The sequence below is a fragment of the Sebastes fasciatus genome, chromosome 24 (genome assembly GCF_043250625.1).
Source record: "Sebastes fasciatus isolate fSebFas1 chromosome 24, fSebFas1.pri, whole genome shotgun sequence".
Classification (NCBI taxonomy): domain Eukaryota; kingdom Metazoa; phylum Chordata; class Actinopteri; order Perciformes; family Sebastidae; genus Sebastes; species Sebastes fasciatus.
In genome coordinates, this window is record NC_133818.1 from 12,439,554 (window position 1) to 12,463,127 (window position 23,574).

General features: G+C 40.9%; 1 protein-coding gene across 1 annotated transcript in view; it reads right to left on the reverse strand.

The window, feature by feature from the left end:
* The window catches only part of LOC141762758 (neuronal membrane glycoprotein M6-b-like), a 29,330-nt gene extending 6,354 nt beyond the window's left edge, over window positions 1-22,976 (reverse strand). The window contains exons 1-3 of the mRNA XM_074626810.1: window positions 22,505-22,976; window positions 1,867-2,053; window positions 236-395 (exon numbers count right to left, since the gene is read on the reverse strand). Coding sequence (XP_074482911.1) covers window positions 236-395; window positions 1,867-2,053; window positions 22,505-22,574 — 417 coding nt within the window. The 5' untranslated portion in view covers window positions 22,575-22,976. The remainder of the gene's footprint in view (window positions 1-235; window positions 396-1,866; window positions 2,054-22,504) is intronic.
* Window positions 22,977-23,574: the final 598 nt, after the last annotated feature.

Sequence of the window (23,574 nt, forward strand, 5' to 3'; positions counted from 1 at the left end):
GTCGGTGTGTGTCCATGATTGTGCCTCCGCAACACTTTCATGATGACCGTCGTCCTGGGTCGTAAATGCATTATGAGTGACTGTTTGTTTTTATAAGCCTTATAACGCTATTTTAAGCAAGAACATTATCAAATACACATCACAGTAATTAAATCTCATTTAGAGGCTTTCATTCGGAGTGTATCTGGGTCAGTGGGTGTGATGATTCGCAGCAGCTGCTTGTGCGTTGACGTACGAAGGCAGTGATGCAGCGTCCACAGACGGTGGTCTTGAAGTCGCTCTGCAGCTCCTTCTTGATGGCGCTGGTGGTGTAAAAGCCCTCAGCCAGCAGGATGATGGCGTAGACGAAGAAGAAGGAGGCGATGCCGTAGATGATGTACTGAAAGATCTGGATCCTGAACACACGCGCACAGAAAAGAAAGGACGGTGTTAAAAATTCACCAATAACAGAGAGACAACAAAGTATAAATGCGCTTGAGGCAGTTGCGGTTGTGAGGGGTGAGAGTCAGCCTGAGCTAGACGGGCCCCGACACGCTGAGTTGATTCAGGGCGAGATCGGGCCATTTAGACCGGCTCAGGTTGGATTTGGGCTCATTTAACTTCTCTCCTTTCATTGTGCCCATATACGCCATGGAGCACAGAAATGCACACAGCATTATTGAGGAAAATATGAATTACAGTTTCTTATTTTAAGAGTTTTTTGAGAGATTTGAGACATTTTTTTGAGTTTATTAAATACCTGTAACAGAAACGTTACGTTTTTTATCATGTATTTTCAAAAATGACATTTTGGGGAGCTTTATTCATTTATTTTTCATGACACAACTGTCATTGCATCCTAAAATAAATGAGTTTGAGGGACACCCCCTTATGCGCTTCAGTTACCACCAACTCTCTGAAGATGCTAATAACTTCACTGTAACTGCGCGTGGCTATTAGGGGGCTGATTTTGCAGCAAATGTCTGCATATTACCGTAGTTAAATATGTGCAAATAGCACAGGAGCACAGTTAGGGGTGCATTCACCCTTTGCAGGTGCTTTGAGAATTGCACGGCTTCTTTGTGTCTTATTTGCACAGGTTTAGTGGCCGCGAAAGCCTTGCGATCCTTTTGTGAATTCGCCCCTCAGTGGTTTTGCTACAACAGCCTTACTGGTGTGAGCTGTAGCTTATAGTGGCTCATGTTTGCTACGTTTAGAGAGATATGACCAATAGCTTATATGGTTCGCTGAATAAAAAACTGATTGAAAACTGGTTAAGGCAGCGAGGTGTATTGGTGTTTTGACTAATAGAGGATTGTAAACCTAATTAAGACTTGGATATCAACAGGTTTTTGGATTTATCATCACCCAAATGTCATGGGGCATTTTACGTTAATCAGAGTATGCACTGCTGCATGCACAGTAAATAGGAATATTTCATTAATCATGTAACCAGCTTAGTAGGAATATTGTCTTTTTTTGGAATAAAGACCAAAAAAAATGAATATTTCGTGCATGTAAACGTCGTAAATATACACTTTTTGAAATCTCTTTGGCGGATGAATTGTCGTCTCCCTCCATTATTCTTTCAAAATGTGCTCTTTCTGCAAATGCTCAATCACTTGAGACATTTACTAGTTTACGGGTACTGTATTCTGAATCCTGGCAGATAATGTGGGTTGCTCTCGTCGACAGATTTAATTAATTCCAGTATATTCACTGCTGTTTCAAGGCTTTTTACTGAAACCATTAATGGTGCCAAGAGCTTATCAATGATTCATCACGCTCCTTAAGTCTTTATGAAAACTTAGTGTGAAGCATGTTCCATTCATTGTGTGTTATATTAGCGCTTGGTATTGGACGGTGTCGAGGCAGCTGTTGTCTTACACCAAGGCGAGGGTGGCGTGGTCCGTGGTGTCTCTGGAGAAGTGGTTCTCCAGCATGGTCAGGGTGCCGGTCAGCGCCACGTGGCCGCAGCCGCAGAACAGAGCCACGCCCGAGAAGCAGAGGATGGTGGCCACCAGGGAGGCGTAGGGCACCCCGCCCAGACACTTGATGCAGCACTCGAAGCATCCTGCAGGCGGAAACAAAAAGAGAGCGGGGTTAATTCACTGATGCGAAGCTTTCCTGTTTTACTTAGCTCACTACGGCTAGAAAAAATGCTTCATTCTGTCAAGTTTAAAAGCAGGAGCAGACTGCTGCAACATGACACTTCATAAAGTAGCTCGATCGGCTCCGGTGATGACACTCGCTGCAACACTCGACGTTGCCCACTGCTGTTTAGCCATTACTCATGTGCAGAAACTGCGTGCATACTGTTGGGGGCTGAATCAAGCATACGTGTGCAAGAGCATCACAAGAGGAGAACAACACTCCTCGCTGTCAGGCACGTCGAGCGGCTAATCATGGCATCTCTCACAGTTAGTGTTTGAGCTCAGCTGGGAGCGCTGAATATTACATGTACGCTGCGCTACATGCTCAGAGAAGCGACAATACTGTATCTCCCTTTTTGTCTTTAAAGAAACATTTCAAACTCTTTTTTTTTCTCAGGCATGAATAACTCATGACCTAAATAAATAATTTGGAAATAAAAAGCCGTTTTGCAGGGCATCAGAGAGGTGACATTTAAGTGGCACTTGTTTAAAGATGTCTTTGCTGTTGGATGGCGTTACTCTTGCAGATGAAAGTGAGAATAAAATTTGGTTTCAACACTATTAAATATCCAAAAGACAGATAAGATATGAGAAACTGAAATAGGTTCAAATTTGCCTGCACACCCTGCATATATTTTCATCTTTCTCCTGCATTTTCTCATTTCTCACAACTTTAAAACGATGATGAATGACGGACAATTATCCCTTGCGCTCGAGCAGTTTCTACAGAATGATGATGATGATGATAAATTAGTAAAAAGAAATTTCCATTAGCCGGGGCAGCGCGTGAGGCTTGTAACTCGCTCGGGATACAGGTACGGGGGGAAACGCGGCGCTTTCAGCTCCCATCACAGTCGAGAGGATGAAGAGGAATGAAAAGAAGGGAAAATAACACAAGAGTCGCATCTTATATAACACCCGTTAAAAATAGCTCCTCCAGCAAAGCAGGAAGTTACTCTGGGAAAAAAAAAAAAAAAAAAGACAAAACGAACTGTCTTGTGTGTGCCACTTTGCTGTTTCCATGACAACCTGCTCCAATTGGCAGCTCTGAAGCATCATTATTTCATGTTCATGGGTTTGTTGAATCTAAACATTTCTGTTTGGAAAGCCTTGAATACACAATTGACCATGTTACATATCTGTCAGACCTGTACTGAACCCGCTGTACTACTAGTGCCGTGAATATTGGTACAGACATTCATGGTTTCAAGGTGATGAGTCCTACTGACTTTTTATCCAGCCATCATCGGATCAAAGTTTCACTTTGCACAATACTTTAAACTGACGACATTCCCATCAGCCTCAGCAGTGCATTGTGTTTAGTGCTAGTTACTAAGACAGTTAAAGTTACTACGAGGAACTTTTAACTAGTTATGAAACAGTCTTTATATATTTAATATCGATATCTCTATATGACCTACATAAGTAAACGAGACCATCAGACACTCACACTCACGCTTTTGTCCACAGGGACCACCAAAATCGACACTAAATGAAAGTTCCTCATAGTAGCTTTAACATTGCAGACAAGCTGCTAAAACATCAGCATGTTAGCACTGACATTGCGAGCATGTTGGCATGCTGATGTCAGCATTTAGCCATTAACATGCCTGTAGTCCCTTGTTTAGGTGTATGTGCAATAATGGAAAAGTGGACCTGTTTGTCTCCACAGAATTAGATTATTTTAGCAACTTTACAAATTAAAAACTGTTTGTAGAACCAGTCACCAGCTTTTTATGATTCATCTTGTGATTATCAACAAACAGCTGGTAATTTACATCAAATTTAATAAAGTGTTTATAAATCTATTCAGTCTTAATAGAGAAAGTTTTTCTCTGTTCTTGTTCCGTTTCCTCCTCCGCTGAGGTTTTCTGACCTCAGCGTGAGGTCATGGTGCCGGCGCATATTGAACACCCCCTCCGCTCCATGTGTGAGTGAATGAAAAACCCGAGCCATAAATCTAAGATGCAACTGCTCCCCTCCAAAGTGGGCTGCCGCCGCTGAAGACTGCGCGGTTGCGTAACGAAGCGGAGGCTCGTTGCATAATAGATCCAAATCCTATTAATGTTAATGAAGGAAGCGGGCTGGTGGAGAGGTGAAGCTGATAAGGCTGGATGGCTCTAAAATCTGAGCTGAGAAACAGGCCAGGCCTCGAGGGGGCTGGGGGGGCTGCAATGGACTAACTGGTCGATACAATGGGGACCGGGAGGGTGTTTAAAAGACACTCTATCCTGCTGTAAAAGGTCAATCTCAACAGGTAATTTAGTATGTTAGTCTTTTAGTCTTTTTAGAGAATAAAACATGCCAGTGAGATGTGATCCTGCGTTTTCAAAAGCAAATCAAGAATTTCCTGGTGGCTTTATCTTGATGTTCATGCATCCTCCTTTCAAGGTGGGGAAAAGGAGCCGATTTGCAGATTTTGCTCATTTGTTTTAAAGAGAGTTTGAGAGTGCACGACTGGTATTTAAGGCTCTCTGTTAACTCTATCTTCTCCCCGGCCCCATGCAGCTTCATGGTTGAATTCACAAGCTTCTTTTAAGCACCGAGTGGGCTCCTCATCCGGTCCGCCTGTGGCTACGACTGTTTGTCAGCCTCAGTTTTAAAGTGCGCTAATGGGAAACAGACAGGCCGGAGTGGTCAGCTCCAGCCAGCCCTAATGGAAATCAATGGACTATTCATTAGTGTAGAATTTAGGTGACACACCGAGGGCGGCCCATCGCTCTCGTTTTATACCCCGCTGCATCTCGCTACCTCTCGTCTCTGCCTCTGCCCTGCTTGTCTTCTCCTCTGCTCTCTCCATGAAATATGGCTGCGTGCCCACGCTGTACTTACAGTGAACCAGCTGGAGTTAATCGCTTAGACAATATGTTACGCTCCCGTTACGATGCTGTATCGTATATCATCTCAACAATCTCAGACCGAGGACCATGCCTCGGTTTGTCAGAACATTTTACAGGCTGCCTGAACAGCAGATTTGGGAATGTCTGCAGCAACTAATTTGACGGACAAGAGCTGCAATTAAGGATTAACATCCGCCCGCTGATAGAGCTTGTTCTTCCTCCAAAAGTGCAAAAATGTCCCCATGCTTGAATTAGGATTTCAATTTGCAGCTGAGAGTGACAGTTGGACAGATAGCTGCTTGCTCTCTGTTTGTATTTTCCAAAGACAAAAGGGAAGGGATGTGAGAAGGAGATGAAGAGAAAATGAGAAGGAATGATGGTATAAGCGAGGAGTACGAGAGAGAGAAAGCAAAGCAGAGGTGAATGGAGAGGAAGAGCGAGCGAGAGATCGATAGAGAGCGAGCAGAAGGAACAAAGGGAAGAGGAAAAAGAGAGAAGGAGGTGAAGAAGAGCGAGCAAGGAAGAAACGAGAAAAAGAACAGAGAGAGAGAGACAGTGTAAGCGAAAAAGCAGCTCTTGGCCCCGGGGCCGGCAAATAGCAGTTGCCATAGCAACGTGTTACCCGCGACCCAGTTCGGCGGTAGCGTAGTCCTTCGCAGCCGCTTCACACATACACACAGGCACCGATGTAGAGTGATGTAACCTCAATAAAAAAAAACTAAAGATTGCTGCTAAATGATATGACAACGGCGTGGAACCAAAAATAACAAACAAAGCACAAGATGTGAACGTGTCAACTGAAGTGATGACGAGAGATATGGAAGGAGGGATGTGCAAAGTATCTTTATCATATTCCGCTAGTCCGGTTTCGGGAAGTGGGTCAGACAGATATGGTATTATTTGACATGAAAGAGATAGACGGGGGAGAGAAGAAGATTGCTTTGTTTTACCAGCTCTGCATGGGTTCAAATAATTCATATACGTGATACAGACCATCGATACGCAACAAAAGAAATTCAATTTCATCTTGATTTCTGTGTCATCAAATGTAAAACTGATTTGTTGTAGTAAACCTACAGAAGTCTATGAGAAGATGAGCCTGATTTATTACCTCAGTGAACATTGTAAACATGAGTTTATGGTCTCAATCACTAGTTTCAAGTCTTCTTCAATACAGCATGATGATCATTTAGTAAATTATGGTCCCATTTAGAGTCAGATAGACCATAAAGCAGGGGATGCTTTAGGGCGTGGCTACCTTGTGATTGACAGGTCGCTACCACGGCGTTGTTCGGTCTGGGAGTTGTTCGTGTTTTTGTCTTAGAACTTTAATTCTTTCACATTGTGTTTTCAGTTCATGAAACTTCATTGTAACATTTTGGGCGCCTAAAAATGTCTTATTCAGCGTTCAGTTGAATTAGCAACGCCCTCTTGTGTCACTCCTGGTTGCAAAAAACGTCCACTTCTTATATACAGTCTATGGCTGCAACGTTGACCTCTTACCACCTTATGAAGTTGATATGGTGAACGTGCTGACAAACATTTGCTTATTTACACATCCAGCAGTTACGGCGCAACACTAGCATTAATTTGGAGTCGTGTTTCTGTCCACCTCAGGAATGTAAATCCAATATTCACTCTCCTTTTAGCACTGTGTTTGGTCACCACCAACTCCTGAGGGAAATATCTGGTTCTTTAGCCGCTAACTGTCTGTCTCCTTTTTGGTGCTGAGCAGGTAGCGTACGGTGAGTTTATCAGAACGGTCTTCTGGAAAAAACGGAAAACAGTAAAGTTGGAGGCTGTAAAACCAAAACAATGAGCTGAAAGACACAAAAAAGCTCAGTAAAGCTGAGAACTGGTGACAATTCTCTGTGAGCTCTTCAATATAGGCGACCCCTCCTTTCATCCACTACTAGAAAAATATTGTTGTAGCAGCTTTAAGTTCAGGTTACAATTATTAAGACACGCTTGCTTTTTTTTGGTTTAAATCTTTATACTCTATTTGATACATTTCCAAAGTGAATACACAGTTGCAGTGATATTATGCAACATTACAGGCAGTTATGTCATGTTTATTCATCTTCAGTCCTGGTTTTTCTGCACAAAGTAGCCGTTTGTGTCATTTAAAAAAGCATCTTCCACAGCAGCAGATAATCCACACAGTCAATACAAAACCTCCATTTAGTTTTGTGCCTTTTCTTCTCTTTGCGTTGGACAAGAGAACGTCTCAGGCTCTTTGATTGGGTGAACGAGGCGCGGCGCAGAGTAGACGTGGTTGGAGACAGAACTTGTCACCGATTGATGGCGTCCTTTGTGATTACGCTCCACTTCCTGTCAATCACCTGACACCCAATAATCCCTCAAACACATGATGTCGCCTTACAAACTTCATTGTCACGTTAGGTTTGAATTTGTAGCGTTTGATAGATGATATTGCTTGAATTTACAGTATGTGCTGGCAACATTGATTTCCTTGCTGACTGTAAAGCAGATTTAAATATAAACTGAGAGAAGATTACATCGACAGTCGTAATAATTTGCTATAAACTGTGCAACCCAGTGGCACCGCATGATTATCGCCAACTGTTAGTACGCATAGTGCATCTGCCAGGAATAACATCAGCGTTAATAAAGCTTTGTGAATATTTCAGCGGCCGGTCTGGTCCCCGCCTGCGGCTGTATTCCAATTTAGAAGTGCTGTATTCATTATGGGGCAATTTCCTCACAGTGCATTATGGGTAGATTCCCACAAGAGTTAAGGAGGACCTCAGAGAGAGATAGAGAGAGAGAGAGAGAGAGAGGAAAGGTGTGGGAAAGTATAGCAGAAAGAGATGGGAGGGGGATGGATGGCTGCGTCTCCTCTGGTTGAGATGAAAAAGAAGCCCCATCTGTTTGATGGCAGCAGACGTCAGCCACAACAACACAGACACACAGACACACACACACACACACACACACACACACACACACACACACACACACACACACACACACACACGTAACCTCATAACTTCAGCTTGGGAGATTTCCGTCTTTCCACTTGAGTTGAAGGATAAAATGCTCCTCTGAGCTTTTATGAAACGCTTTTAAAAACCCTGATCAAAACCGCATCGTCATGGAGTTCAAAACAAAAGCTGTGTTTCCTTAAAGGGTAATTCCACTTTATTACAACGTGGGTCTTATTTTTGTTGGTTCTGTCATTGTTTCTATTCCTATTCCAGTTGTGCCACCAAAGTAATTGCTTGAATGTGAGGAAGAAACACGAGCAGTTAAAGTGATTATACAGTCCAACAGTTTAGTCAGATTATTCAAACCAATAGTGAGAAGACTCAAAATGTCAAATGATTTTCATCATCAATGAATCTATTATTATAATCTATTGGTTAATTGTTTTGTTTATAAAATGTCAGAAAATGGTGAGCTTTCATAGCCCAAAGTGACGATTTCAAATTGCTCGTTTTGTCTGACTAAAGGCCTTTACACAAGAATAAATGACACGAAAATGTGAAAAATAGTAGTTGTGAAAGGTAAAAATGGAAAAAGTGGATCTGGTCTGCGCTGCCTTTGTCAAAGTTGAAAGGAGTAATAAAGTTTGCCGTCCTGTTTCGGGGTCGTATCTAGAAGGTAACACGCAAATTCCGAATCTCTCACAAGATAGTTCAGGTTAGGCATTGACCTTGAATAGTTAAGGTTAGGATAGGTCGTCGGGCAGTGAGTCTCGCAAGAGTTTTTTGTAAGTTTTTGCAAGATTTGGCAATTCGAGGGTTACGTTCTTGACACGACCGAAGCTGAAGAGATTTTAACGTTTTGTTCTACATAAAATACATCAGTAAATATCCCACTCATGAATTTTGAAGCCTTTATGTGTCTTAAAAAAGGCAGTTGCTAACAAGTAGCTAAATGAAACTACTAAACGTCATCAAACCGACTTTTCCGCCTTCACAGCCTCGTTATGTACTCTCACTCATGTGACCGTGGTGTTTATAGCCTCACGTTAGCTTTTTACTTCAGGCGATTGCATTCACGCTTCAAAAATCATAAAAGTGGTGTTCATTTGTGGAGATTATCTCGCTGAACAAATCATGTATATTAAACGTGTGTTTGTGAAAGTAGTCATGACAAAAACAACAGTTCGAAACAAATACATTGACGTGCGAATGATTGTATCGGCCTTAACACCTTGTCACAGGAAGTGCAGTGAACACAGCACATTAGCAGAGCAGCAGCATCAGTGTCAACACGTGATGCAGACAGGTGCAGAACTGAGTAAAGGTCATTTTTGTTCAAAGCTCAACACAATCGTTTCACACATAACACTGAAGAAAATAGACTTGAAGCATATTAAAAATAGCTTTGGTTGCGGTTATGTGCAGGTGAATGAATGATTCATTTTCAATCAATTAAACAACTAATTGTTAGCAATCATCTTAGTGGTGTTGTTATGACCAATAGAAGCGAAACTAAGTTGTGATAAACTGGAATTATCCTTCAACATTTTCACCTTTTGCAGCCCTAGTTGTTCAGAAAGTATTCCTGCAAAGATAATATGTCAGAATTTGCATTTTGTTTCATTTCCTGTTTTAAAAAAAAATCCTCTCATATCCACCTGATGACTAACACATTATCACCGCAAATGTTTTTCAGTAATCGGCTTGTTTGCGGCGTTGATCAAGAGGACACAATATGCTCTGAGCCATGCAGGTAAGAGGATGAAGCCAGCTGCCATCACTATTCCCAACCATTTCTCTCTTTTTTTTTCCCACGGTGCATAACTGACCCTAATCTTCTGTTTGTGAGAAGCCCTTGGCTGGTTACGCCAGCATTATGAATGCCACAAGGTCAGCATCTGGCCCGGCGTAATTGAGCATGATGGACTCTCAAATCTCTCATCGCTCTGCCGCGTGATCAATACTTTTATCCCGCTGATCTGCTGGCTGTTGCTTTCCTCTATTTCTCTCTTTCTGTGGTCAAAATGGGCTAAACTCTGACAGCTGCAAGGACACAACACCCAAGACACACAGCAAACACAAAAAATAGAATCACCTTGTTTGAACTAGCACGTTTAGCATTGACATTTCCAACCTGTGCACGCCAAAAACTACATTTATAAGCAAGTAAATATTAGAAAAACAGGAATTAACCGGTGAAGCATCACATTCAAGCACACCAGAGGAAAAGTGACTTCACATATAGCTATGCCGAACATCAAATATTCATCTGCTCTCCGGGTGAGTTAAGGTGCTTTTGCTTGTCTCTTGGTGTGTGAGCTCCAACTGAGCTGCAGCTGGAGTGCATGCAGGCCCTGATTCATACTGTAAAAATGTTTTTTTAAATGTATAATCCAGTTGCTTACACCACTATGACTGGTAAATGGAGGTGTATTTCTTACCTGGATCAAATGTGTTAGTTTAGTCGTATTTAAGTATTTCTTTCACTGTTTTTCTGTGGCAGCTAGAGGCAAGAGAAGCCAACGTATTCTCATACAACTTGATATCTTATGAAGTTATTCCTCATTTTTTTGTGCACTTTCCTACAAATGTCCAGCAACATGTGTCAATTTCCGCTCGTTACATGCATACAGTCTTTTCAAAATAAACTTCCGTCTTAACAGGACACAACTTGGTTATATTTAGGTAACAAAACTGCTTGGTTAGGTTTAGGAAAAGATCGTGGTTTGGGTTAAAATAACTCCAAAAGTGGTGTAACTTAAGTACAGAAGTTACATGAAAAATAAGTCAACGTTTGGGTTAAAATAACTACGAAGTGGCGTTACTTAAGTACGGAAGTTACGTGACTCACACGGGGTATGAACAGCAATCTCCCAGGCAAAAGTCTGTTTTTTTTTTACCCACCCTGACCTCCTCCCTCCGCGCGATTGTCACTCTTTATACTTCCTGGTTCACGATTACATGGATTACATATGAATTGATATTGTGGGATACATTCAAATTACAGTGCATTCATTCTTTTAGGTATAGCTGCGAACGGTGTATGAGAACAGCCTGCAAAAAGCACACGGATGACCAAAATGAGTGAAAACACAGCGGTGGTCAATAAAATATGAAATATGGACGCCCATTTAAAAAAAAAAAAAGGACAAGAAAAAGAAGATGATGAAAAACATAGTCATGTTATATCATATCATAGTCATATTTTGACTAAATGTCAGCTAAAAGTACATGATAGTAAGTCAAATGTTTGACTTTCTAGGTCAAAATTATGAGAAATAAGTCACAATTATGACATAGTAAGTCAAACTTCCAAGATACTATGCCAAAAATGATTTCTTAATTTATTTCTCATCTATTCTTTTCGTCCTTTTTCATGTGCAAATTAGTTTCCATATATGAAATGAGGTGCAAAAGTTAAGAAATTTCATGAATCCTGTTTTATCTTCAGGCAATCTCCTAATCTGGAGTGTATTATCACACAATATGCTGCAAGAGAAGCTGTATTCGTGTCCTTCGGGGCTATTTTGTATAATGAGGCAAGTACGATTAAGAGCAGATCATTAAAAGGGGTTTATTTAAAAGTGCCTGGCTGTAGGGCGCAGCGGTGACAGCAGACCTAAACGGAGATGGCAGATAGTCCACTGACTCTCCTAACAGCTCTCTCGTCTTCTGAACAGCAGAAGCAGGATCACCTGTCCTGAGCTGCCGTGCGCCGGCTCAGCGGAGCGGAGAGAGCGCTATTAGTTTGAGTCTTGTTCCACCAAAATGTAAAATGGCCCCTCTGGCCAGAAGTGCCGTGCCGTTGAACTGAATGGCTCGGCGGTTATGCAACCAACTTGACTAATGTCACTTTCCCTGAGATGTCAAAGAAGACTCTGGCCCTCCGATGACCCCCTTTTGCCTCCACTCCACCCTCCTCCCCCTCATGTGATTATGGAGATTCACTTTCTCTTTTGAGAGTCCGATTTCTAAGACTGTTAGCGCTGAATGTGTAGAACCACAGACCACAGACCTGGGCCTGAAACCGAGACAGAATGACCTACACATCACACAGGCCCAGTCACTCATCGATGTCAACCGCGGCTAACGATGACGAGTGCTTAATCGGCATCAGGCGTTTTATGGGCTATGGATGAGAGAAGCAGATTGGGCATCAGTGGGTGATGGAGGAAGGCCAGAGGAGGTTGGCATCGCTCAGGAACAAGGCATGCTGCGCCAACCTGCCACTTGCTGCTATTCATATACCCACTGCAGACTGGGGTTCAAACATAGATGCCGTGTTGGAGGGCGACGCGTCCAAATTCTCGTAATCTGTTGATTCTTTCTGGGGCTTCACAGTTATTTTCAGTGTCAATTCACCTTTAATCATTTAGTCTATAAAACATCAGATGATAGGGGAAAATGCATATACGTGACGTCTTCAAATGTTTTGTCATAGCTTACCAAAAGACCCAAACCCAAAGAAATCATTTGAAAACCAGTGAATTTGGACGTATTGCTTGATATACAATAAATAGGCAGTTGTTTTTTTTAAGGTTAGAAACAACAAAACTATTTTTAAAGGGATTTTCCCGAACCCCTGTCGACATTCGTGCAGAAAAGAAATGTCAAAAAAGACACATCCGTTCTAAATGCTGCTTGTTTTATGAACATGCAAGCAAAGGAAGCATTTTTAAATATAAATGTGACCACAGTGTGGGGACTGAGAGGGCTGAATATCAACACAACAGCGTACCACACGGTCCTGCCCACACTAAAATAGAGCTTTTCCTTTAGTGCAAGCAAAGCACCGACACAGACATTCCCCTTAAACCACTCCTGGTCATTGACACGTAAACAAATACAAGCACACACACCGACACTGACACACACACACACACATATCCAGATGGAGGCTGAGAGGAGGCTTTGGGCAAATGGCTTCAAATGAGGAACACATGAGCCTCTCCCTGTTTGACGGCTTTCACATGCTCCTGCAACCTCACACACCTCCGGGGCGAGAGGAGAATAGGCGAAGGGGTGTGTGCATGATGTGTGTGTGTGGGAGAGAGGGATAAGAATCAGGACAAGACGGGGAGGAGTGGAGGGTTAGGAAAGAGGAGGGGAAACAAAAAAGAGGATTGTGGTGGTTTATTTGGAACAAATCAATCAAAGAAGTCAGAGATCTGCAGGGAGGGGCAGATTTGTAAGTGTTTTCAGGGCATGCAAGGACAGAATCAGGATGTTTAAAGCGGTTCAGTTATGGCGGTTTGGATTGCATGCAAACCCAAACTGAGAGCACAGCAAAACTCATTCGATTTGACCGTCACATTAAACCTCCAAATATGATTTGAGTCTGGGACTAAAGATAATAACACATCTTCTCACATCTTAAAGTCCTTAGAGGGACTAGAAGTTTATACATCGACCTTCTGGATGAAGGCGTGATGTTGAAACGTCGTAGCATCAATCTAGTGTGTGGGAGCTTTTTTTTCCTTCTTGATATTGTCATTGAAAAAACTGCCATAAAGAGATATAAAACTGGAGCGAGCCTCAGTGAGAGGTGGTTATGTGTAACAAAGACAAGTAGGAGACGGATGCCAGTAACAGCAAGTGTACGCATTAGAGTGTATGTGGGTGTGTGTGAGAGAGAAGCAGCAGTACAATGATAGTTTGTCCAATTCAGCTACTATTACAGTCAGCTTACCCACTGGTGGTAAAACGTTTTGGTCTTGGATCGACAAATTGGCAAATAGTGAGCAGGTAAAACAGAATCTGGTGTCTGATACTTTAAGTTGTTAATATATTACAAATGATGGCTCAAAATAAGCTATGTGCACTGTAAAAAACAGAGTCATTTTACAGGCAATCTGTATTTCTTTCCAGATTTTCCCTTTTTTCCATAAGACAATGAAATGATATCTATATATAGAATTAAACGTAATGACCATAATTTAAGATTACATTAAAATTATGTTTTTTAATCGCAATTTATTGTATTTTTATAGATTTTAGATGTAATTTTACATTGAATGTGAGGTAATAATTTACTTTTTTTCCCCTTTTTTCCATAAAACAATGAAATGTTTATAGATTTACATATATTTGCAGTAATTTAAAGGTTTACCCATAAAAAGTAGTACAAGTAATTGACCATAATTTATGATTACATTAATATTTTTTTTTTAATGGCAATTTATTGTATTTTTTATAGATTTTAAATGTAATTTTGCATTGAATGTGAGGTCAAATTTGACAGATTTTTCCTGTTCATGATAATGAAGAAATGCCTGTAAAATTACAGAACTCACTATTCATTCAATGTGTTTTTTCCTTAAAATTGCAGTCATTAAGCACATAGTTATAAAGTGATTTTATGCTTTTTAAGAGTAATCAACAGTATTTGCAGACATAAACGTAATTGACTGTAAATTACTGTAGAAAGACAACAAAAGTCACAAAAGATCATCAATATATCTATTTAATATATTTAATCACCCCTCCTGTGCTCATCTTGGATTAGACAAGCATCATATCATCATCCATACCAAATGTGTGTAGGCTAACTGATGCATTTTCTGCCCTAAAGTTATTACACACACATCCACAAGCTGAATAATGAGTGACTTTCTGCTCACTCTCACTCCTCAAACAGTGTGGAGAAGAAGCTTCTTAGGATCTGTGTGTGTGGCAGCAGTGATTGGCTTTGGACAGTAAAGTGGATTACAAGGCATAATAATGCTGAATGCAGGCAACAAGTTCATTCAAAAAAAGGAGCATAAGTGACCCCTGACCACCTTCTAATATTTACTGTATACACTAGGTTTGAATAGTGTACAAATACAGGACAGGACATTCTGACTATTTATCACAGCAGCAGCATTGATCCATAAAGGATTAACATGTTTTGTGTAACATACAACAAGTTATGCTTGTAAGGTCAAGAGAGCAGGGAAGAGGGAACCTGTCCAATATTTATCAGTAACACAAACTAAATGTCAGCACCAGCAGACTCACGGTCATCAAACAGACATTGGCCTTTAGATTCAAGGCCTCAACCTGAGGCCTTGAATTTTTGCCCGAGCCTTGTATCTTCATGGCTCGGGCAATATCAGAAAGCCACCCTGGTTAATTTTCTCATCTTGTAACATCGTCGTCACTCATTGGAGGTTTTGGTTTGGTGAGTTTGTTCAATAAAATGTCAGGAAATAGTGAAAAATGACCATCAAAATTTCCCAGAGCCCGAGGTGGCAACTGCAATTTGGACAACAGTCCAAAACCCAAAGATATTCACAGAGCCGGCCCTGACTAATTAGGCGCCCTAGGCAAGATTTTAGCTGGTGCCCCGTGCATCGCAGCCAATTCCACCAAGCATTGTGTTCATACTCTCACACAGAAACTATGACAGAGTAGGGCCACATTCAGGGGAGGAAATAAATTGAGATTTCGAGAATAAGGTCATAAAAATTACGAGAAAATAATTCTTAATTTAATGAGAATAAAGTCATACTATTTCAAGAAATAAATGTCGTAATATTACGATAATAAAGTCGTAACTTTACAAGAAAAAAAGATGTAATATTACGAGAATAAAGTCAGAACTTAACGAGAAAAAAATTATTTCCTCCTCCACAAAAGAGGCAGTATCCCCCAGATCAGTGTGGTTCAGTCTTCGGAATAAACGCAGTTTCTTGCACAATCCCTTCAAGGTCCTGATACTGATGATAATGTGGTGCTGATGTGCCATAAGATAAAGTATTTTGTTATTTGTGAAACCTAAACTAAAGTATAACTTCACAAGATGCTCCACGTTCTTTTTTTTAACACGCTGCTCTATTTCCCCTCTAAACTAACACGTAAAATTACTACTTTAGAATATTATGACTTTATTCTCATAATTTTAGGACTTTCTTTCTCGTAATATTATGACTTTATTTTCAAAATAAAGTACCAAACACCTGAATAGTCTTTCCAACTTTCCCTAAAATGTAAGGTGGGAGTAACTGATGTTAACTTTAGCTATTTATTAAATTAGCAAACATTACTATCAACCAAAGTAAGCCAACACTATGCAGCACACTTAAAAGAAAAAGTATATTTCTCAAATGCGCCGGACGATGCTGCGAGCAACCCAGAAAATAGGACTTAATTAATAAGCTACGTAGATACAGTATGTTGTTGTGGGCTTTTTGTAATATTTCTAAATAATAGCATTAAAATAGTATTAGTAAAAAAACAGTAAAAGTTATACATTTTGAATTTTTTTTTCTCCCTCTCATCCGATGCTATTTTAGAGGCATATACTGGTTACAAATGGGAATTAGTAGATGAAAGGTTCAACTTACATTCAATTTGATCATGTGATGAAGTTAAAGGAATAGACATTTTAGGAAATGTTGTTATTCGGTTTCTTTCTGTCTGTATGTTAAATATGACAGGATGTTTTCATACACCATTTGAGCTATAACTATGATAAAGTAATGCACTGTAATTCGTATATATCCCATGAAACCAATTCGTATGTAATCCACATAATTGTGAACCAGGAAGTACTAAGAGCAATAAACGCCGCCCTTTCACCCGGTGTTCGTACCCCATGTGAAAGTCGACGTAAATTTTTTTGTTAGTTACGCCACCTCCGGTGCTTTGTTTAACCCAAACCACGATCTTTTCCTAAACCTATGTAGTTTTGTTGACTAAACCTAACCAAGTCGATCTTTGCCTAAACTAAGTTGTTCTATTTCGAGAAGACTGGAGCGAGAATTGTGCACGTGCGTCACATGTTGCTGGACATTCGTAGGGCAACGCATGAAAATTTAGGAATAACTTTTCGGAAGAAATCGTACGAACTGTTGTATGAGGATACGTTGAATATGAAGCTACAGCCAGTAGCCGGTTAGCTTAGCTCAGCATAAAGGCTGGAAACAGAGGGAAACCGCTGGCCTGACTCAGTCCAAATGTAGCCTAACAAAAATCCACCTACCATCAACTCTAAAGCTCTCTAATTAACACGTTATATCTGTTTAATCTGTACAAAAACTGAAGTGTAAAAATGCCAATTCTTTATTTCTTGGTTGGGTTTCTGCTGGTTGCCTGGCAACTGGTACCGATCGTCTTCTAATGCCTGGCAAGAAAGTAAAAATGCGTATTCCCCAAAATGTTAAACTATTCCTTTAAAACATTGCTCTCCTTCACTTGATGTTAAATCTGAAAACATCTTGCGTTACATCTCTAGCACTAGAATCTTAATATCCTCCTCCGCTCAGGTCAAACATCACAGATTTTAAAGCTTGAAAGGCTGATGAAGAGGAACTCTCTTTGTGCTTCAGAGGCTGCAGCAAAGCTCTGCCCTTCCATGCAGAAAATTCAACAAAACCTGTACCCCTCCAGACGATGATGTAATCTCTTACGGTACTAATCTGAACATCATATCCAAAGGCGGCGAGCCAGCGACGCGTTATGCAAGAGCACACACACACACACACGCAGGAAGGAAGCAAGGTGTATGTGACCAGGCCAATCATTTGCAACAAAAGGGGAGGACGCCGGACAGAAAAAGAGGAACTTGAAATGCACTTAGCACGACTTTGAAAGCCACATTAAAGGCAGAAATAAAAATGTCACATGGGAGGTGCTTTCTCTAATCAAACAGTCTCAGACTAATGAAATCAGATATAATCGTACCTCAGAGAGCGTAGTTGATGTCTCATTATCTGAGTCCTGAGCACAGTGCACCTCCGCAGACATGCAGATTAGAGATTATAGGACGCAATCAAGCAAAAAGATCAATCCATACCCACAAACACCACCACAGATTATAAACCCTGCCTGTGTTCATGTTCCAGTTTGTAATCACTCTCAGCTCAATATCATGCAGAGACACACAATAGTGGTGCAATCAAGAGCATGGACTGTTTACCATAATTATGGTCGTCACAGCTAATCATGCTCTTTAGTACCTGATGCTAATGCATGATGGGAAGACAGAACATCTAAGTCATATAATCATACTTGTGTAGCTGAAAGGGGCTTAGTTTACATTTCTTTATCCTATTTAATACATTTTAGACAAAATATTTTTGCTAATAATTGTGGCTTAAACAAACGAGATATGACATGAAAGCTATCTGTTTCCAGTCTTTCTTCAATCTTTTGGTTCAGGCTGTTTTCATACACCGTTCGTAGCTATACCTACGAAAAGTTAATGCACTATAATTTGCGTAATATCCATGAAATGAATTTGTATGTAATCCTCGTAATCGTGAACCAGGAAGTATAAAGAGCGACAAATGCCACATCGGGAGGAAGTCGGGGTGGATCATAAAGGGCCGGACGTTCGCCCAGCAGACTGCTGTTCATACCCCGTGTGAAACCAGAAGTCAACATTGATATATTTGTCACGTAACTTCTGTACTTAAGTAACGCAACTTCCGGAGTTATTTTAACCCAGACCACAATCTTTTCCTAAACCTAACTAAGTAGTGTGATGGAATAATTGATATACAAGTTATCTTTGGAAGGAAGAGGTCCGGAGCTGATGATGTCTTACAAAAGAAGGTTTATTGAAGCTTGGCCAAGGAGAATTGACAGGTCTCCACAATAGATGCTCTCTGCGTGAAGGCCTCACAACTCTGTCCTTCCTCCCCGGTGCTCAGTGTCTTACCCCTTATCATGTTATGACTTACTTCGTTCCTCTGGCATCTCTGACCCTGGTTGCCCTAGCGACTGGCTCTACGGTCTCCACTACAGGCACAGCTGTACAGATAACGGTGGCTCCTCTAGACAGGACTCCAACCCAAGAATGTCAACAGAGGGACACTCTGACAAACACTTTGACCTTTCTACCAATAAGAGAGGAACTGATGGAAAATTCCATCACAAGTAGTTTTGTTGCCTAAAATGAACTAAGTCAATCTCTTCCTAAACTTAACAAAGTACTTTTCTTGCCTAAACCTAGCCAAGTAGTTTTGTTGCCTAAACCTAACTAAGAACTTTTGTTGCCAAAACTTGACCAAGTTGATCTCGTCCTAAACCTAAATAAGACGTTTTGTTGCATAAATTTCACCAAGTCGTCCTAAAGTCGTCGGAAATTAACACGTTCGTCACATGTTGCTTGACATTTGTAGGAAAGCGCACAAAACGTTTAACGTTCCTTTAACGTTGCATAATTACAATATTGCCTGACTGTTAAAGGAATTTTGAGGCTGATATAATAGTAATATTATCATGCATACATCATATATTGATGGGGAGATTTATGCGAGTTGCTCATAATGGCAAATATAATAGGAACAGACATCGATTAGCAACGATTGCTTACATAACTCGTTTGATGTGGGGATTCAAGTCACAGTTTTATGGCAAATATACTGAACATGATATTATATTTTGTTAGATATGAGGCTAATACGTCTGGCTTGACTTGGTTTTAAACCTTTAAGACAAAGAACTTGTCAGATAAAAGGTGGCAGGAAATCCAAGATGATCCTCTATTGGATCATTTCACACAAAGCGTTTGATTGTTGCATCATGCATCTGGGAGTTTTGTAAGTATTTATTCCAAAACTTCCCACATCTGCTGTCAGAATCAGAAACGTGTTGAACCGAAGCAGAAGAGGCAGCGCTGCTGGCACACATCAGCACAAGCTCCTTACATGACAGCTCTTGCCTTCTTGCCCCCACTGTAAATCTTCAGCTTCTTAACGGATGCTATAAGCTTATGGTCACATTCCAGATGTCAAAGGCACACACAAATGATTACACCGACAAATAGGCCATCCTCCAATCCAGTCTATTTCGGTTTCGCTGGTGTGGGTGGACTCGGTTGCGCAACATCACACCTGGAGCACAGCAGTCCGGGCTGAAGAGGTTGAACTGGGTGATAATCTCACTGCTTCAACAGAAAATGGTGATTAAGGAACTCATAGGGTTAATTGCTATAACTATAAATACGGCCGCCCTCGTGCACAACCATCCTCAGGGTCTTCTAACAGACTCGCCCACTCTGTCAATGAAAGTTGCATGATAAAGGCTCTCATTGGACACCGGCCTGTGCGTAGCAGCATGCCTCAGGAGAGGGTGATGTAATGTCTTTTTAAAACATCACTGTTGAGGGACACCCCACTCTCCTGCATTACATCATAGACAGACTGTGACCCAGCGATATCACTGTAGCAGGGTCCAAGAAGTGCTGCAGGAACTACAAATAATGTTTGTTTTTTAAGTCACAAAAAATATAATATCAAGAACTCTATAATACGATAGTAATTTTGGTATGGTGAAGCTAAAAATCTGAATATCTGCTCCCAAAATAGTAACATTTTGAAATATCGTTGCTAAAAATCTGCATATTGTAAAACTTATGCTAGAAATCTTAATATCTGCTTCCAAAATAGTAACATTTCTTGCCATTGTGCAACACTTAAGTTAAAAATCTGAAATTTTCTCCCAATATAGTAACATTTTGTAATGCTGAAGTTAAAAATCTGAGAATTTATTCCCAAAATAGTAACATTTAATGCCATTTTGTAATGCTGGAGTTATTTTTTAATATATATCTATATATAGATATATAGATATCTATATATTTGCTCCCAATATAGTACATTTTTGTAATGCTAGAGCTACAAATCTGAATATTTGCTTCCAAAATGGTAACATTTCTTGCCATTTTGCAAGAGTAAAGTTAAAAATCTGAAAATTTGCTACCAATATAGTAATATTTCATGCCATTCTGTAACCCTGAAGCTAAAAATCCAAACATGTACTTACAAAATAGAAACATTTCTTACCATTTTGCAACACTAAAGTTAAAAAATCTGAGAATTTGCTCCCAAAATGGCAACATGTCTTGCCATTTTGCAACACTGTAGTTAGAAATCTGAACATTTACTCCTAAAATGATAACATTTCTTGCCATTTTGTAACGCTGAAGCTAATAATCTGAAAATTTGTTTAGAAAATGAGTGACAATTCATTCCATTTTGTACATTCTGAAGCTAAATTCGTTCAAAATGTCTCATTTCAAACACAAACCCTTCATTCATAACACATCTGCACACATGAAAGAGGAGGAAAACTGCAACACAAGAAGGAATAGAGCAGAGGGGAAATACTGGATGTTGCTGTGAAGTGAGTGTGTGTAAAAGCCCCCCCAGGCCCATGCGCTCTGATTTGGTATCAACTATCCTGCTCTCTCTAGCAGCTAAACAGGGCAAAAAGGCATCATGCCAGATCAGCTGCAACACATGACTCTCTCCAATCACCATTTCCATCCTTCTGATTTATACATCAGGCAAAAGGATCTGTGCATTCATATTGAAGAAAGCCTGTTGTGAGTGTGACATCACTAACCAACTGAAGGATGTGATTTTACTACCGAGCCACAATGAAAACAAATCAGCCACTCTGTATGGGCGTTGAGTCCCTCCGATGCACAGAGACACGCCTACACTAACACACACAGTAACAGCAACAGTTTGGTTGCACTAAATCCACTAATTTATGGCTTTGGTGTGCGTGTAAAACACCATTTATTATTATTATCTTGATTTATTTTGCATGCACATTGCAAAGACACAGCATTATGAGTTTAAAGATAAGATACGGTTGCTTGTTGCAGAGTCACATTTATGAAAGAGGATGTGTGCAGCCTAAAGAGGCTCCATGAACATGTCTGGTTGTAGTTTCTGTCAAGGGGCACAGTCAAATTGAAACTGCTGTGTGTTGTTGAGTTCTGTTTTTTTTTGTTCTTCTTCTTTGAGGTATTTATTTATTTTGTCTCATCTTTTTATTTTATTTGTTTTATTTGTTAGATAAGTGAAATACATGAAATGTCATGTCTCTCTTTCTTTGAAATTCTGACTAAACATTTCATTGTATAATTTAATTATTAATATTGTTAGTCTGTCTGTATGTGTATAAATGTATATATGTATATATGTAAAAATTTAATACGAATATTATTTAAAAAAAAAAAAAAAAAAACATGTCTGGTTGTAAGTGATGGAGCATCACTGCAGCCTCCTGCTCACACCAACAGATATACAAAAACACAGCAGGCTTCATATGTTGCAGTCGACTAATCAGGCTGCTGACAGATCAGACACCGAGCCTCTGTTGGGTGGATGGCTGATAATGATCGAAGGATGGAGGATCATGAAGCTGCTGCTCCACACCTGATGGAAAACAATGCACTGCCTCCACAGCCTGCTCATTACGCACAAACAAGCTCATGATGGTGCAAGCAAATATGCATTAATACATGCACCATAAAAACCGTGCACCTTCCAGCCAACCCAACCCACCCCTCTTATCCTCCTCCATCAGCCTCTTTTGGAAGGAGCCAAATAACAGAAAACGTGCAAAAATGCGCAGCTGGATTTGTGGGAATAATCTCGATCATCCGCATTTATTGCTTTCCAAATGATATAGGTGAGAGACCAAAGGAGGGGAGAAAAAAAAAAGCATCGCTATTGTCTCCTGCACAAGCAGCCATTGCAAGTAGGTTAAACCGCTCAGGCTGGCGCAGACGCAAATGTCTCCAGAGGAAAAAACACACAGAAAAAGGCGCAGATATCAGCGGCTGATTGACTGATTGTACCTTTGCTCTCCTGCGCCTCGTCCTGAGTCTCCTCCGCGTTGGGCTCCATGGCCGGCTTTGTCCCATCCATGATTATTATAGAGGATATATAGTCTCCTTGTGGCTCTGGTACCTTACAGTGTGTGAGGATGGTGGAGAGGCTGTCCTGGTGACTGGATGCTCTCTCTCTCTCTCTCTCTCTCTCTCTCTCTCTCCCACTCTCTCTCTGTTTCTCTCTCTCTCTTTCTATCTCTCTCTATCTCTCTCTGTCTCTCTCTCTCGCTCCCTCTCTCTGTCTCTCTCTCTCTCTCTCTCTCTCTCTCTCTCCCCCACACTCTCTCTCTCTCTCTGTTTCTCTCTCTCTCTTTCTATCTCTCTCTATCTCTCTCTGTCTCTCTCGCTCCCTCTCTCTCTCTCTGTCTCTGTCTCTCTCCCTCTCTCTCTCCTCTCTCTCTTTCCCTCTCCGTCTCTCTCTCCCTCTTGCTCTCTCTGTCTCTGTCTCTCTCTCTCTGTGTGTCTCTGTCTCTCTCTCTCCCTCTCTTTCTCTCTCTCTCTGTGTGTGTCCCTCTCTCCCTCTCTCGTACACACCCTCCCTCCCTCTCTCTCTCCCTCCCTGTTAAAGCTTAGCACTGTCTCTCTCTCTCTCCCTCTCTTTCTCTCTCTCTCTCTCTGTGTGTGTCTCTCTCCCTCTCTCGTATACACCCTCCCTCCCTCTCTCTCTCCCTCCCTGTTAAAGCTTAGCACTGTCTCTCTCTCGCTCTCTCTCTCTCTCTCTCTCTCTCTCTCCCTCTCTATGTATATTAACAATCCAGTCTCAAGATGTAAAGGCGCTGTCAGATTGGATTTATTGCGCACATGCGGATTAGCAGCCCCCTAAAATGATGCCAGAAAAGATAACGACCCCTAAAACTCTCCACTGTGGAGAAAACGACTGCTCATTCACTTTATTTCCATTTGGTCTAATCAATGGCTTCCTGTCTTTCTGCAGCTGAAACTGACTATCTCTATATATGTTTGCTTCAGTGAAGCAGAGGAGGATATATACGCCGGACAAAATGTACAGGAGATAGGAGTAAATATGCAAACTCATG